This window comes from Lontra canadensis, unplaced genomic scaffold (assembly GCF_010015895.1).
Source record: "Lontra canadensis isolate GAN:19392208 unplaced genomic scaffold, GSC_riverotter_1.0 scaffold67, whole genome shotgun sequence".
In the NCBI taxonomy this organism is placed as follows: domain Eukaryota; kingdom Metazoa; phylum Chordata; class Mammalia; order Carnivora; family Mustelidae; genus Lontra; species Lontra canadensis.
The window spans coordinates 9176604-9192613 of record NW_022631061.1 but is presented as its reverse complement, the minus strand read 5'-3'; the positions used below and the strand labels follow the sequence as shown (position 1 = coordinate 9192613).

The 16010-nt window shown below is 32.8% G+C and overlaps 1 protein-coding gene across 8 annotated transcripts in view; it reads left to right on the top strand.

The window, feature by feature from the left end:
• POSTN (periostin) overlaps nucleotides 1-16010 on the top strand; it is a 33519-nt gene that overhangs the window by 15498 nt on the left and 2011 nt on the right. Inside the window, exons 11-21 of one of the 8 annotated variants that reach the window (XM_032880106.1) lie at nucleotides 322-458; nucleotides 1284-1414; nucleotides 1921-2051; nucleotides 2157-2259; nucleotides 2366-2433; nucleotides 3094-3139; nucleotides 6308-6388; nucleotides 9349-9438; nucleotides 10175-10264; nucleotides 11177-11254; nucleotides 11606-11689. In XM_032880106.1, the coding sequence (XP_032735997.1) occupies nucleotides 322-458; nucleotides 1284-1414; nucleotides 1921-2051; nucleotides 2157-2259; nucleotides 2366-2433; nucleotides 3094-3139; nucleotides 6308-6388; nucleotides 9349-9438; nucleotides 10175-10264; nucleotides 11177-11254; nucleotides 11606-11689 (1039 nt within the window). The remainder of the gene's footprint in view (nucleotides 1-321; nucleotides 459-1283; nucleotides 1415-1920; nucleotides 2052-2156; nucleotides 2260-2365; nucleotides 2434-3093; nucleotides 3140-6307; nucleotides 6389-9348; nucleotides 9439-10174; nucleotides 10265-11176; nucleotides 11255-11605; nucleotides 11690-16010) is intronic. The other 7 variants (XM_032880107.1, XM_032880108.1, XM_032880110.1 and 4 more) reach the window with 7 other exon arrangements.

Genomic DNA, 16010 nt, shown 5'->3' with positions numbered 1-16010 from the left:
TGTGGAAGAATGGTTCAAACCTGGAGAAGAATGATGAAAAATACAGACATGGAATTCTATGTAATTTTTGTTATTTATGGATGAAACTACCTGTCTGACACATAGGGTAGTCAACTAGTAGTAGATAACCTGATTGAATAAGAAGTGTGAAGTCAGTTTATGCCAGACCTTAAAAAAAGAAGTGAGATGCTATTTCCTTTGGCCAGAGAGGTCAGGAGACTTCCTAAAAGAGTCAATCCATTAACTCCGTTTTGCATCTACTTCCACATAGGACATTTCAAGTAAGGAAATAGACAGTTGTATCTTTCCCTTCTTTGCTAGGCTGTCTGCATTGAAAATTCATGCATGGTGAGAGGAAGCAAACAAGGAAGAAATGGTGCTATTCATATATTCCAAGAAATCATCAAACCAGCAGAGAAATCCCTCCACGAAAAATTAAAACAAGATAAGCGCTTTAGGTAAGCCAAATGGATTCACCCCCACCAAAAACAAACAAACAAACAAACAAAAAATAAACAAAAAACAACAAACAACAAAAACATGAGAACTATTGATATAGTTTTGTGTCACAGTTAGTATCCAAAAGGCATTCAATTATTCAGTATTGCTGAAAACAGAATTTAGAATAAGAAGTCCATGCAAATGTTTTCAAAACTGAAATATGTTCTTAAGAGTATTTTGCTTCCTGATGTACCATAATATGATTTGGTGAGGGAAACAATCGAATACATTGGCCTATTCCTTGCAATTTTTTTTTATATTTAAGTTTTTTAAAAAATGACAGTAAATACTAGCAAAGACTATTTTGTGGAATATTAAATGAAAAACATAACTTCTATTTTGTCATGAAGTGTGACCTTGTCAAGCTTTATAAGATAAAAATTTAGTTTAGGAGATTTAAAAACCATATGTATATTTAAATAATTTCCCCATGATAAAACTTTCTTAACAGGTAAATTGCATTTGAAACATAAAAATGGATGAATAGGGGGGCCTGGGTGGCAGAATCAGTTAAGTCTCCAACTCTTGGTTTTGACTCAGGTCATGATCTCAGGGTCATGAGATCGAGCCCTGCGTTGGGCTCCATGCTGAGCACAGAGTCTGCTGGGGATTCTCTCTCTCCCACTCTTCCTCTGCCTCTCCCTCACCTCCTCAAATAAGTAAATAAATCTTAAAAAAAATGCATGAAAATTTCTCATGCTTTCCACCGTAAATGGATTCTGTTCTATTCCATGCATACCTAAATCTAAATCTAACAGAGTAAATGTGTCTTTCCTGCTTAGTGTCTTCCTCAGCCTCCTTGAAGCTGCAGACTTGAAAGAGCTCCTGACACAACCTGGGGATTGGACTTTATTCGTTCCAACCAACGATGCCTTTAAAGGAATGACAAATGAAGAAAAGGAAATTCTGATTCGTAAGTAGAAGTGAATACCAGATATTTGCCCCTAGGGTTCGGGATCTCATTTCTTCCTCAAGCATTCCTGCCCAGAAATCAACCTCAAAAATATCCCCTTTTTAATACTCATGTCTAGCCTTAGTTTCCTTTAATTCCACTTGGAATATGTGGAAGGTCACTCATTAATATTCTTAATTAACTGCTTGCTGTCATGATTGTAGAGCTAGATGTTCACTTATGCTATTTCTATTAAAGTCCACACAATTAGGTGACAAAGAAAGTAGTCACAATCCCAAAAATAATTTGATTTTCCTTCCTTTCAGTAGGTTGGCTAATATTTTGATTGAACAGACTGAAGTGATAGTTTCGACATGGCATTGATAGCAACTTGAGAGAAAAATGATATGATGAGAAATTACAGGGTGGAAAAAACAAAGACAAAGAAATATGTCTATCCTTAGTCTTTCCAGCATCAAACTATCAAAAAATATAACATGTTATAAATATACATTCCCCCCCCCCAGGTGACAAAAATGCCCTTCAAAACATCATCCTTTATCACCTAACACCAGGAGTTTTCATTGGAAAAGGATTCGAACCCGGTGTTACTAATATTCTGAAGACCACACAAGGAAGCAAAATCTATCTGAAAGGAGTAAGTTCTTTAGAATGAATTTAAGATAGCATTCATCTATTTTTCAACTATCTTAAAGTTAATTTTTCATTAATTTCTCATTGACATTATCTCTTGTTTTGATAGGTAAATGATACACTTCTGGTGAACGAAGTGAAATCAAAAGAATCTGACATTATGACAACAAACGGTGTCATTCATGTTGTAGATAAACTCCTCTACCCAGCAGGTTGGTAATTATTGAACTCATTAATGAATTAAATCATTTTCAATAGAAACCTAGACTTTTATTTCACACTTTCTTATCAATATTCATCTAATCTTCCTCTTCCTAGACACACCTGTTGGAAATGATCGGCTGCTGGAAATACTTAATAAACTGATCAAATACATCCAAATTAAGGTACAGAACCTTATTGGGTTGGTTTGCAATGTGCTGAACAGATATTGCAATTTTAACATAAAAGACTAGAAATGTATAAATAAATAGGTAGATGTATGCTGGATGTGGATTGCTCTTTGTTGAATATGTACCACTGGCTTTCCTGTGAATAAATGACATAATTTCTTTATGGTTTTATTTAACAAATATCTATTAAAAGCTACTTGGGCCCAAGCAGTGTATTAAGTGTAATGGGAAATATAAGTTGAATCAGAGATGGCCCTTTATTTAAAAACTTACAGCCCAATTGGAAAGAAAAGACAAGATGATAAAAAAAAAACTATAATCTTTCTATTATTAAATACCTTTGCTACAGAATAAAAGGTAAAGTATTTACTTGTAAAAAACCATCACTAATGCCAATGGTTACAGGTAAAAAGGTATTCTGCTCCTCTGTCCTTGTAGGGTCAAAGTATGAGAAAACATATGAAATACTATTTAAAAACCTATTTCACTTTAGATTAGCTATTTTATAATTTTTAAGACTCAGTGTAACAAACTGGTACTTTTTATGCCATCTGGACCAATAACAGGATATTGCAAAATGAATTAAAGTGGTGTCATAATTTTGTTAATAAAACTACTAATTTCACATTACTAAATGCAAATATTTATTTTCAGTTTGTTCGTGGTAGCACCTTCAAAGAAATCCCCATGACTGTTTACAGTAAGTATATAAAGAATATTTGTCACATACCAATGGCAAGATGTAAAAAAAAGAAAATATAATAATTTTCTTTGTACTTGGAAGCAGAAATTATTGATAATCTGGTATTTAGAATTCCAAACAAAGACAAATTTCATCCCACTTGAAGCAGGCTTAAGGTCTGGATGAGACCTCTCAACCGGGGCCATACCCTTCAGATCCTATGAACTAAACTGAACTTCCCCATTCCTCAAAAAAACAGGAATGATAAGATATGAGAATAGCAGTAAAATATAATAGCTAGCATGGAAAAGAGGCAGGGAAAAAAAAAAAAGACATACAAACATACAAAGAGGAGAGACAGCTAAAAGGCACTCCAGAGTTATCTGAAAATTCAGATGTGTAGAAACAGATGTAACACTGCTGAAGGATTTGTAGCTCTTTCCACCCTCAAGCCGTCAGCAGTCTAAGGACAGGGTGGGCCGTGGTGTGCCAAGGAATCCTAATGTTTATGAGTTGGCAGTTCAAAAGCTCTTTCCATCCAAAACTGGATGAAGGAACAAAGAATTTGCCAGGTGATAAACTAAAATTTCTAGATGCCAAGGTTCTTTTATCACTGACTCTACCAGATTATCAAAATTAAACCTCTACTACTTAACAACGGTTAAGGTATTCCAGTCTCATAAATGTAACTTGTAGTATTCCTTTTTCAATATGGCTTTTTCTTCATCTTTCTTGTTTCCTTCTTTCTTCATAGCTTTCAAAGCAGAAATTCTTTTCATTTTGTTTTGACTCTACAATTAAACATTCAAAATGTACCAGTAGCAAAAGTATTACTTCAATTCCCACTCTTATCCTGGCCAGAAAATAATTCTATTTTATACTCTGAGCATTCTGTTATTGAGTTAAAAAATTTTTTCTTCAGGATTTACACTAGATATGGAAGAATGAAAGCAACGTAAGGAGCAAAACAAAATGTCTGCTGCTCTTCCTGATTTCAGTTGTATAATAGTAACATAAGCAAATCCAGTATCAGGCCAGCTCAGTACTATTTTAAAGATTGAGATGGAATAGATATGATTCAACATTGTATAAATTCCAGTATGGAAGTGTTCAATCTTGTATATATTTTAAAATAAATTAAAGAATCATTATGGGCTCTATTCATCAGAAATGTTATGTCATCTTTCTCATTTCTTTACCTTTCCTACTTTACCCATGATAGGTCACTACCTTCTACATAGGCCAATGAAATACTTTGCTCCATGAGCCAGAATCTTACAATTGCTTTATTTTCCTCTATTAAAATTGGATGTGCACTCCCAGAAAATAAGTTATATTTTATGAAATCATGCAAATCCAATAAACCTTGTCTATCTACTCAAAGCTCTTGAAACAGCTCTGAGATTTACATTCCAATGCTGGATGTTTCTTTAACCCCTGCCCAGATGGGCGTGTTGCTATTTAGAAGAACTTCAAATAGAGGTAGAGAGCAATTAAACCTAAGATTCCATTTTTGTGTTCCTTCATTGACTTGTCTCTAAAACTTCTTTAATTTCCTTGCTACATATTATTCTTGTCCCCCAAATACCATACATTTCAATTGTATGGGGGAAAAGAGCTCTATCATATACATTGTTGAATATGTAACAATTGAGGTAGAGCAGAATAAAATCAGTGTTTAATCCCCAGTCTGGAACCTGTCAAAATTATTTAATTCTTCAGGCAAGCAAGATTGAAACAAAACTACCAACCAACTAAATATCCTACACTTCAAGTTCCTTAATACGAGGTAAAAACTTAAGGTAAAAGTAATTAACCCATTTTGATAGTAGAGGCAGAAACCTCTGTGGATTTGGCCTTCATGGAAAGGTTCCTCTGTGGCATGACCACTTGTGGGATCAGTAATTGGATGCCTAGATTTGATATATTTTAGAGCTTCGTAATTTAAGATTTCAAAATAAAAAATTTGATATGACTGAACCATAGTCATAATTAAGATCTAGACCCCATATGAATTTTAAAAAGTTGACATTTCAGAAGCCTGAAGTGAGAATGTGACAGAAACCCAAACTGTGCTAACATCTCACCTCTAATGTGTCAACACAATCTGTTGTGATTGCACAGTTAGCTTTAGCACAACCCCACTGTCTAATGGAGCTATCTTTTCAGGCTTCTAATTAGAAATGACAAAAAGCCAGTAGCCCTGGATGAATGGCTCCAGAGGCACATTTCCAGTTTATCTGTAAAACCAAAAGCCAAACCAATAGTTTGCTATTTTAAATAAATTTTGCATATTATTGTCTTAGTTGGGTAAGTGACACATATTTAAAATACATACTTTTAAATTAAAAAAAAAAAAAAAGATTGTGATAGAGGGTACCTGGGTGGCTCAGTCAGTTAAGCATCTAGATGCCTTTAGCTCAGGTCATGATCTCAGGGTCCTGGGATTGAGCCCCACGTCAGGCTCCCAGCTCAGAGGAAGCTTTTTCCTCTCCCCCTGCCACTTCCCCTTCTCTCTCTCTCACTCACTCTCTCTCCCAAATAAATAAAATCTTTTAAAAAATGATCATGATATTAAAGCTGAAAATTAAAGACATTTTAGCTGATAAATACTGATCATATCATGTTTGTTGCATAGAGCTCATATTTGGCTGGCTGAAATTTATTTTTTACTTGTAATTATTCTGAACTATTTTTCATATTTTCCTTTCTATATCACTGTTATCAGATGCATGAAAAAATATTTTGTCTTTGTCTTTCAAGTTTGTCTTTTGAGAAAGAATCCAACAATGCAATTTAAGATATTATGAATTGCATGAAATTAATCATGTTTATTTGTCTTCTGTTGCTATGCAGCCAATATTTTCAAGAAGTACAAAAGAAGGTAAAGAGCTTTAGTGGTACAGTTCAAAATTACAGATTTATAGACAGCATTCTTCAGTTAGTGTGCATATATTTCACTGGAACAAACCCAAGTCACTGGACTTTAGAGTACACCATCTGGACATGAGAAGATAAATAGATAATGTACCATGAATATTTCCTGTATCTGATGGCCTGAACATATTATTGCAACTTATACTTCAGTACCCAACAATGATTAAAGAAAAAAAAAAAAAAAAGGACAATTTAGTTCAGGTTGTTTTTATGTAAACATCATTTATGTTCCACTTTCTATACTTTCAGCAACTAAAATTATAACCAAAGTTGTGGAACCAAAAATTAAAGTGATTGAAGGCAGTCTTCAGCCTATTATCAAAACTGAAGGTAAAAATCATGGTTCCTTTTATTGTAAAAAAAAAAAAAATTCAAATAATAGACTGATATCTATGAATGTGTCTACATTCTTTTTGAAACTAACATGCTAAATATTTCTATAGCAGTGGCATGCTCATGTAATTGCAGAATGCGGAATGCAAATTATTTAGCAAAGTAGATGGTGCATTCCTAATACTTTCAGTACATTTGCTTGTACTTGATTTCATTTGAACCTAATTGGCCATTGCATTCACACTAGTACCCAGATAAATAAATAAGCATACAAACAAACAAATAATAAATCCCAAGCTTTTTTTTGTTTGTTTGTTTTGTTTTTCCTACTTCAGTTAGACTCATTTTTTTTAATTTCTTTTGTAGTTTTATCTCCAATCTCCCCAAATGATTTCTTGTTATAAAAGCTCTTCCAAAAAGTGCAGGCATTTTTCATTCAATGACCTAAGAGAGCACTGAAGCTATACATTGATGAAAGAGTTTAAAATTAGAACCACATATGACATATTTTTAAATTAGACCACCAGAAACAGAAGAAGGAATAAGTATTTGGTGCCATGAGTCAAACCTTAGAATTATTAATTATAGTCCTGAACTTCTACACTTACTGTCTATTTTAGCCAACTCTACCCAACATCTTTGACGCCACCCTCGTTTCATGTATTTTAATTATTACCAAGGGTCGGACCTTATGTCTAAGCATCTTAATGGGGTGACTTGCCACAGAGAAAAGACTAAGCTTTCTTCTTTATTCTGTAAGAAGTATATAAATGGTCTTCCAAAAAAGGAAAAAATCATGTTTTCAGTTGAATCTCAAAAAAACTCTTATTTTAAATTTCTTTGATTTTGAAATTTCTTCTCATTCTCCGAACTGAGATGGCAGTTTCTTGAGTATTTTTGTCTATTTTTTTAAAGGCAAGCCATGATTTACAACTAGATATTGGAAGCTTGTATGCAAAATTTATTTCCTAGCTAATTAGTCATCCATATTTTAATCTCTTCTTGAGACCTAATATTGAAATCTGTGCTTATTAAAAAAAAATACTTTACCTATGGTCATTTGATTGCTTTTATATTTTGATGAGAACTTCGTGTCTTAAGAAATTAAATCACTGAAATTTTTGTTGACAAAATGTTCTTGATGATTTTAATAAAAAGTGATCAAATGATTCTTGGTAATACACTTGATTTTAACATTCTTGTACTGTTTTTAAAATTAGATCCCCTAAAATTTGGTATCATCACTTGTACACAGTTTCTATAATCAAAATCATTCACATGTGCTCTTCTTATTTTCAAAGATTCCTACCTTTTCTTTCAAGCTTCTTCATTCAACCCATTTATTTTCTCAATCTTTGTCAGTGGGAATCTACTGTATTAATCTTTCTTCAATTAGGAACACAGTGAAACATCAGTCCTACCTGGGTTCTTCCTATAAAGGGAACAGGATGAAAAATGGGGTCATTTTTATTGTTATCTCTGTGTTAAAAAGTCTTCAGTCCAAAAACTCAGAAGTTTTACTTCTGTGTAACATACTGAAGGAAACAAGTAATTATTGTGGCAACCATTTACAATTGTCCAGCTCTAAGATTGCTACTGGAGTTCCCTTCTCATCAAACTTTTGCAGGTTCCTTGACGATTCTTGAATTCTTTATAAATGTATTAGGCTCTAAAACACAATTTTAAGATGTTTCTTATAAAATGTTTTTAACCAGATTATAGAATTAAGAATAAATCAACTGAGATTCATTTCAACAAATACTTAATGAACATCTTATTACTGTGCTGGGCACTCTTTTAGGTGCAGGGAGTAAATATGAAAAAAAGATGTGATAAAAATCCCTGCCTTCATAGTGCATAATGAAAGAGGGTGTTTCTGAAATTTCAGTTTAGGCTCTTCCAAAGAAATGTCGATTAGGATATTTTATTAACTCATTTCTTGTTCTTAAACTCCTTAAGGGTATTTTCCTTTTGAAATTCCTTAACCTTAAAAACCTGGCCTTGCATTTGATTCTCAATATCCCTTGATCCCGTAGATCAATAGTACGGTATGAAGCACTCCTTATTTGAAAGAACAATTGTTTTCACTATTTTAGATTGTTTTAGACTAATTCTGGGTAACGGTGTACATTAACAATTTCTTGACAAGCAAATAAATCCACTCAAAGATAAGCAAATACAGTGATATTCAACTGTTAAAGGGTGTTATAGTATGAGTTAAATGTACTGAACTTTACTCTCCTTCTCTATGAAATAGTCTTGGTTAACTAATGTAGTAAACAGCTTTCTAACATTCAAAATGATTTTCTCTGGAAGTGAAATCATTTTGTAAGTCAAATGCAACATTTGTTTAACTCTTGCATTTGAAGGACTGTTTAATTATTAATCAGTAAATTTTTGCATCATTTTCATATATAAGGTAAGTACTCAAATCCATTTTCCCATAAAACCTGAAATTCAGCATCTGAAATATAGACATGAAGTTGAGATCTTTTTTTAATTTCAGTCTTATGCCCATCTGATAAAAAGTACACAATACTGAGTAGTTAAAAATTAAATTAAATTTAATAAGGAAAGAGTGATCAACGATACCAGTATAGTAAAGTAAGATCTACACTAGTTATCATGAGAGCAATTCAATTTCGTACATACTGTATGATTCACAAAGTACATAATACCTTGTTTGATCCTACCTTATGACTATGAATAAATGGACGGGTTTATGCTAAACGCTGAAACAGATGAAAGTAATTTTAGCAGCACACCAATAGACTGTCATTTGTTCTCATAAATACTACCTAATTTGAAGACAATGGGAAATGTTTAAAACTAATTTCATAAAGCCTGAAACCACTTTGACGTTTCAGTAACACCAAATGGTGAAATAAATTTCCTGTTCTGCGAAAGTTTAAGAACTGTTTTAACATGATAATTTGTCTCCTAAAACAATACCTCAGGACCCACAATATCAAAGGTCAAAATTGAAGGTGAACCTGAGTTCAGACTGTTTAAAGAAGGTGAAACAGTAACTGAAGTGATTCATAGAGGTGCGTTATATGTATTCCTAAAACCTAGTTAGGATCACTGGGATTATTTTGAAACAGTGTTGGGTTAAATATGTTGAGCATCTGTTTCTCTTGGCTTTTGTTTTATTTAAATTGTGGGAATATTCATCTCATTTATGGGCTTTTCCTGCTAGGTGGGGTTTTTGTTTTGTTTTTGTTTTTGTTTTCTTCCAATCAAATAAAATACAATTTACCTTTAATGAAGTTAAAGTAGTTTTTAACTACTTGGAGTTAATTTATCCATTAAGTCACCAGGTCCAACAAAATCGTCATTACTGTGCATACGCCAGTGATGATTAGGAAATAGAATAACAATAATGTCAATACAAAGTAATCTATTGGACTTAGAAGAAAAAATGGCCATTGTGTTAAGATTGGCTAATAAATCACTGCGGAGACTGATGATAGGGCTCCCACTCTAATGATGTAGAATTCCCTGGATTCTTACTAACACTCATTCCACAGTCAGAAAACAAGTATGAGAGTATGACATGGAGAGTTAACTTGCCAGTTGGCTCTCTCCCTCACCCGAGATTCAGGACATAGCTCTACCATTTAGATATTTGTTGATCTGAATCTATTTGAGATATGTCCCCAAAATGATTATGATTGAATTCTAAGTGGTACTGTTTTGAGAAATATATTTAATCATTAAAATGTCTAGCTTATGTATCCATAAGGGGATACAACAAATGCATTTTTCTTCCCCTACTTTTAGAGCCAATTATTAAAAAATACACTAAAATCATTGATGGAGTGCCTGTGGAAATAACTGAAAAAGAGACAAGGGAAGAACGAATCATTACAGGTAAACTTTGATTCCGTCCATGGAACTATGCCTGAATTATAAAAGTAAAACCATAGCAAATCTTAAAATATCTCTCTCTATAAGAATCATGAGAGAAATTGACTAAGTCATTTTCATGGTGGTTACAGAAGTTATTTCTTTTTGGCAGAAATAATATTATCCTAAATATGCAATCTATGTTTTTCTCTGAATTGGAATTTGTGGACAAATCTATTAGCATGTGTTTTACTATGCAGATTCATACATATTATATAATATTTTTGCTTTGCCATTTATCAATGAGTTAATAAATCTTAGAAGAAAAACCATTCCCTCCTTTGATTTCCTGTTTAGCTTAAGGTCTGCACATCTACATACCAAAATATATGAAAGTTGATATAAGACAACGGATCTCTAATTTTAGTAAGCCTCTGTATCAGTCTCCCACCAATGAATTAATTTAAAATTCTGAATTCCGGGGCACCTGGGGGGCTCAGTGGGTTAAAGCCTCTGCCTTTGGCTCAGGTCAGGATCCCAGGGTCCTGGGATCAAGCCCCGCATCGGGCTTTCTGCTCAGCGGGGAGCCTGCTTCCTCCCCCTCCTCTGCCTGCCTCTCTGTCTACTTGTGATCTCTGTCTGTCAAATAAATAAATAAAATCTTTAAAAAAAAAATTCTGAATTCAGCTATTTCACAACTATTCATTTAAATGCGCAGTCAGCAACTATGGCCTGTGCCACCTACTTAGTAAAGTTCTACTGGAACCCAGGGTGACCATCCCTTTGTATAATGTCTATAACGGTTTTTCCCCTAGAATGACTATTTAAATAGCGGCAACACAAGTCATAGGGCCTATAAAGTCTATCTGCCCCTTTAGAGTGGATGTTTGCCTACTGCTATTTTAGACTTTTTTTTAAAAACTGTCTTTCTTTCAGGTCCTGAAATAAAATACACTAGGATTTCTACTGGTGGTGGAGAAACAGAAGAAACTTTGAAGAAATTGTTTCAAGAAGGTCAGCATGTCTAGAAAAATAAGAATGTGACTTTACCTAAGCTGTTTCAAAGTCTAAAATAATCTTTGAGGTTTTTTACATATTTTCTATTCTATCTCATTCTTTTGTTCAAATTCCATGCCAACATAGGAAAAATGCCCAAAGATAGAGAATGAAACTCAAATAACAATCACATTGATTGTTTTATTAATATATTTGTTATATATTGTTCAAAAACAGCACAAAAACTGGAGAAAGAATCAAGTGTTGGTGTGGAATTCATTGTTAGCCAGATGCCATTATATAGCATATCAAGTGTTCTGTGTTTTTATTACATAAACCAATTTCTGCTATAAACATGTATCCTCTCAGAGGTCACCAAGGTCACCAAATTCATTGAAGGTGGTGATGGTCATTTATTTGAAGATGAAGAAATTAAAAGACTGCTTCAGGGAGGTTAGTAAAAGGGAAACAACTAACCCACTTAACAGGTTCTGGAGACTGAGTTCTTCAACTTTTTAAAGACTGAACATTCAGGTTTTTCTTTTAATAAGGTTGAAAAAGACAACATGTTCTGTTGTCTTAAGAGATTGATGGGTTCACCACGAGTTTAAATAACAATAACGGAGAAATGATTACTAGTTTAAACAGTCTTTAAAAAGTTCTATGATATAGAACTTGGGGAGCAATGAATATTTTTTTCTTTGATACAGATAATCATAAGAATATTTTAAGTATCTGACAGGGGAATACTTTTTAAAGTGGTAGTTGTTTAAAGAAGCCCAAATTGACATACTTTTTACATTTAAAAAAATGTATTCACTGCCCCCAGAACAATAATAAAAGGCATGTTTACAGATTTCTTTTTTAAGTGCATAGATCTAGCAAAAAAACAAGTGCATTTAGTAATTTTCTTTTCCAAACTACATTCTTGAGAATGGATATCTGTTTCTTCTAACAGTTTGGGTGATAATCTATACCTGGAGATGGAATTTATTTTGCATATGAAATTAATCTTTAAAGTATGGAATGTTCTCTGTCTATGGCATTAAAAGGACTTACTTTTAAAAGAAAAGGAGAAAAAAAAAAGAATTCAAAATCTTAGACAAACTCTAAACAATTATTTGAAGAAACAGTAAATGCTAATAAAATATAATTTGAGTAATTGGCATTTGAATAAATGAACTTCTAGTTCATTTTACTAACAACAAAAATATTTAGATGACAAATTGCTTTAGAGAAACAAGTATTGAAATTACTCAGAAAAATCAAATATACTTCCTGAAATATGCTATGAATTCAGAAACACAACTGCAGTTTGGTATTTATCCAAAATATCATCCTAGATGGCTTTTCTGCTTAAATTGTATCCCTATGTTTAAGAAGATGTAAATTCTCTCGGAACCATACATATTATAGGCAATTGTTTCTTTATTCTTTATTTTAACCTAGTTAAAATCTCTATATAGTGTTGAGACTGTTCAGAGATAGTAAAAATAAATAATTTTATTGAACCAATGATTGAATTTCCCCTCAAGAGAAAAATATGTGTCTGAAAAATACAAGATTTCCTTTCAGACTGCAGGGAGTGTGTGACACAGCCAGAGCCATAAAAGAACCAAGGTTTTCTGTATGATCTAATACAGAATTCACTCATCTACCCACAAATGTTTAACCTTCTGCTAGGAAAGCAGGGATATGAAGGAAGAGGGGAAGATATTATGAAGATTAAATTGAATTCTTTTTTTTTTAAGTCCTTACCATAGTAAGCAGCTTTGTAGAATGGCAGTGCTTTCTAGAGAATGAATCATTTAGTAGCTATATATATATATATATATATATATATATACACACACTGCTTTACTTTATTTAGGCTTAAACTTCAGGTAAGTATGTTTTCTTCTCTTTAATAAGGCCCACTTAACAAGTTGATGATAAACAAGGAATTAAGTACATAACAATAACTTCAGGCAAAAGAAAATATGTCTGCTACAAGAATACGATATTCTAATTTTAGTTAATGAAATCTTTCTTTAAGTCCTGTTTCTTCTATCCCAGAGGGTTGATTCCTTTAATTCCCAATATTTGGTTTCTCTACATGTCTTTAAAGCATTAACTTTCACAATACCACATCGTAAGTTTTTATTAAAACATTTCTAAGGTTTTTCAAAACATTTCAAGGGTTATTTTCACATCATAAAGACAAGATAAGCAGTAAAGTTACTAGTATCTGAACACTAGTTGGACATGGTACTTTTTTTTTCTCGTCCTATAAAATCAGTGGGTCATCACCGAGTTACAAGTGTCTATATCCTGAGATACTTATTTACAAAGAATCTGCTGTGAATAAAGGTCACATTAGGCAAAACTGGCCTTTGTTCTTTCAGAATATAGATAATTGACCTCTATCCCAACTACAGTCCTCATCGCAAAGTTTGGAGTTTCCAATCTAGACTGTTCACAGTGGTGCATGTAGTACATTTTCATGAATTGAGCATATTCCTCAATTATTTTAGCCATGACTAGTAACATGGCTACGTGGTCCTTTTGGTACCAATATTGTGATTCATCACTGAAGTACTTCAGAGCCCTTAACTCAAAAAATGTTTTCATGAAATGCATAGAATTTCACACTTATCTTAGGTAAGGCTACATTTACTGAAACTACTAAAGTAATTAAGGGAGACTATCAACCTATAGAGAAAGGAACAAAAAAGATACCATTTTGGATGATTTTGATATATCTGCCAATATAACATGTAAAGCCTGTGTGGAGAATAAGGATCAGCTTGTAGGTGTGGCTTTTGATTTGGGCTCCAACTCAAACTACTTAAGTAAGTTGATTCTTTCTTTGCTTTGGTTTCTTCATCTGAAGATGAGGCTGCTAATGTTACCTATGTCTTAATGAGTTAATGTATGGAAAGCACTTGGAATAATGCTCAGCAAATACAGGCTCCCAGTAATGTGAACTATTATCAGTATCATGGTAAACTTATATGAGATAAACTTAAGAAAGTAATATTTTACACCTAATTTAAATTTCTGAGAGCCATATAAATATTCAAAAGGCTTATAAATAACTGGGCTGAAGCATTTTGGATGTTTCATGAAACATGGTAGAGTGGAACATTTGTGTGGGATCATTCATAGGATTGGTTTATCTTGCCACATTTTGCTTCTCCAAGCATAACCTGATACAACTCTCATTTATTTTAAGATAGCAGACAGCCACTGGGGACAAATCTGATTTTCTGCACTTTATTTAGGCTTTCTTCTAAAGATATTTTTTGTCACAATTAATACTTCTTATTTTACTAGTACCATAGCAAAATAGTAATAAATTAATAAATTACTTAATGGATGTTCATTAATTGGATGCCACCAAGTTTATGAAAGAAAATCTGAGTGTAAGTGATCGTTTTGAAATGTAATGTTGTAAACACTTCTGTGACCATATTTTAAATTATACTATAACTGTTATTTGGTGTTCAATAAGTCCATTATAGGGGCGCCTGGGTGGCTTAGTCGTTGGGCATCGACCTTCAGCTCCAGTCATGATCCCAGGGTCCCGTGATGGAGCCCCACATCAAGGTCCCTGCTCAGCAGGGAGTTTGCTTCTCCCTTTTCCTTTGCTCCTCCCCCTGTTCCTTCTCTCTCTCTCTCCCTCACTCTCTCTCAAATAAATAAATAAAATATTAAAAAAATACAAAAATAAGTTTACTGTAAATAGTCTAAGTCACTGAAGAAAATTAGATCCATCTTTTCTTTTTTTTAATAAGCCTTTATTTTGCTATCAAATAAACCTGAAGTTAATGAAAATGTATCAATTGGAGCATATTCTATAATAATCCTATCTCAAACTTTCCCCTATTTTCCAATGTAATGAGGGTTTCTATAGTTCTGTATTATAGTATTAACATAATATTATAAATGGTCATCCATTTTATATTTTTTGTGAAAAAAACATGTTGGAAATGCACCACATGGAAACAAACTTATTCAAATATTTTTAAAATGTTTCTTGGTGACATACAGCCAACATTACTGTTGGTGGTGGTTTTTTGCTTTCCTTTTGAACAGAATTTCAGAGAATTGAAAAAATGTATATAATAGAAAAATTTTGACCTGATTATTGCGTATAGTTAATATATAAAAGCAAGAAGTAAAAATTTAGAGAAAAAAAATTTAAAGGTAAGCAGAAAAATGAAGTTACTGTAGAAACCACATTTACTCCTTGATCTTAAGCATCTGATAGCAGAGTGACAATGTGAATTAGGTCTTCCTGATGAGTTAAAGAAAAACAAGGAATTGGGAAATATTCTGGAACTCTAACAACAAAAAACTACAGTTATGAAACATTTGATATTCGTAAATAAGAATGCTTTTATTATTTTTAACTAGTTCATTTTATAAATGGTTTTGTAGGATTAAAGTTAAATTTGGGAGTATTTCTTGAACTCTGTAAAATTATATTTCTAGAGTTATTAGGCCGATGCTATTTGTTGTCCTCATGTTCTGCAAAGTAATCATGAATTAATTCACAAGGAGAATTTCAGGCGGAAGTCTGATACGTCACAAGTAGGAATAACTGGAGAAATGACTGGATATCTCTGAGAAGATGCTTCTGCTAAACTTTATATAATGTTAAATATCCCTTTATCAGAAATCAATGCTTTCTATAAGAAAGGTGAAAAGTCCTTTAAGTCACTTACTCCATGCAAAAATGACACATTGTGTGGGGTTCCAAATGCCATAATGAAACAATGTTTTGCAAATA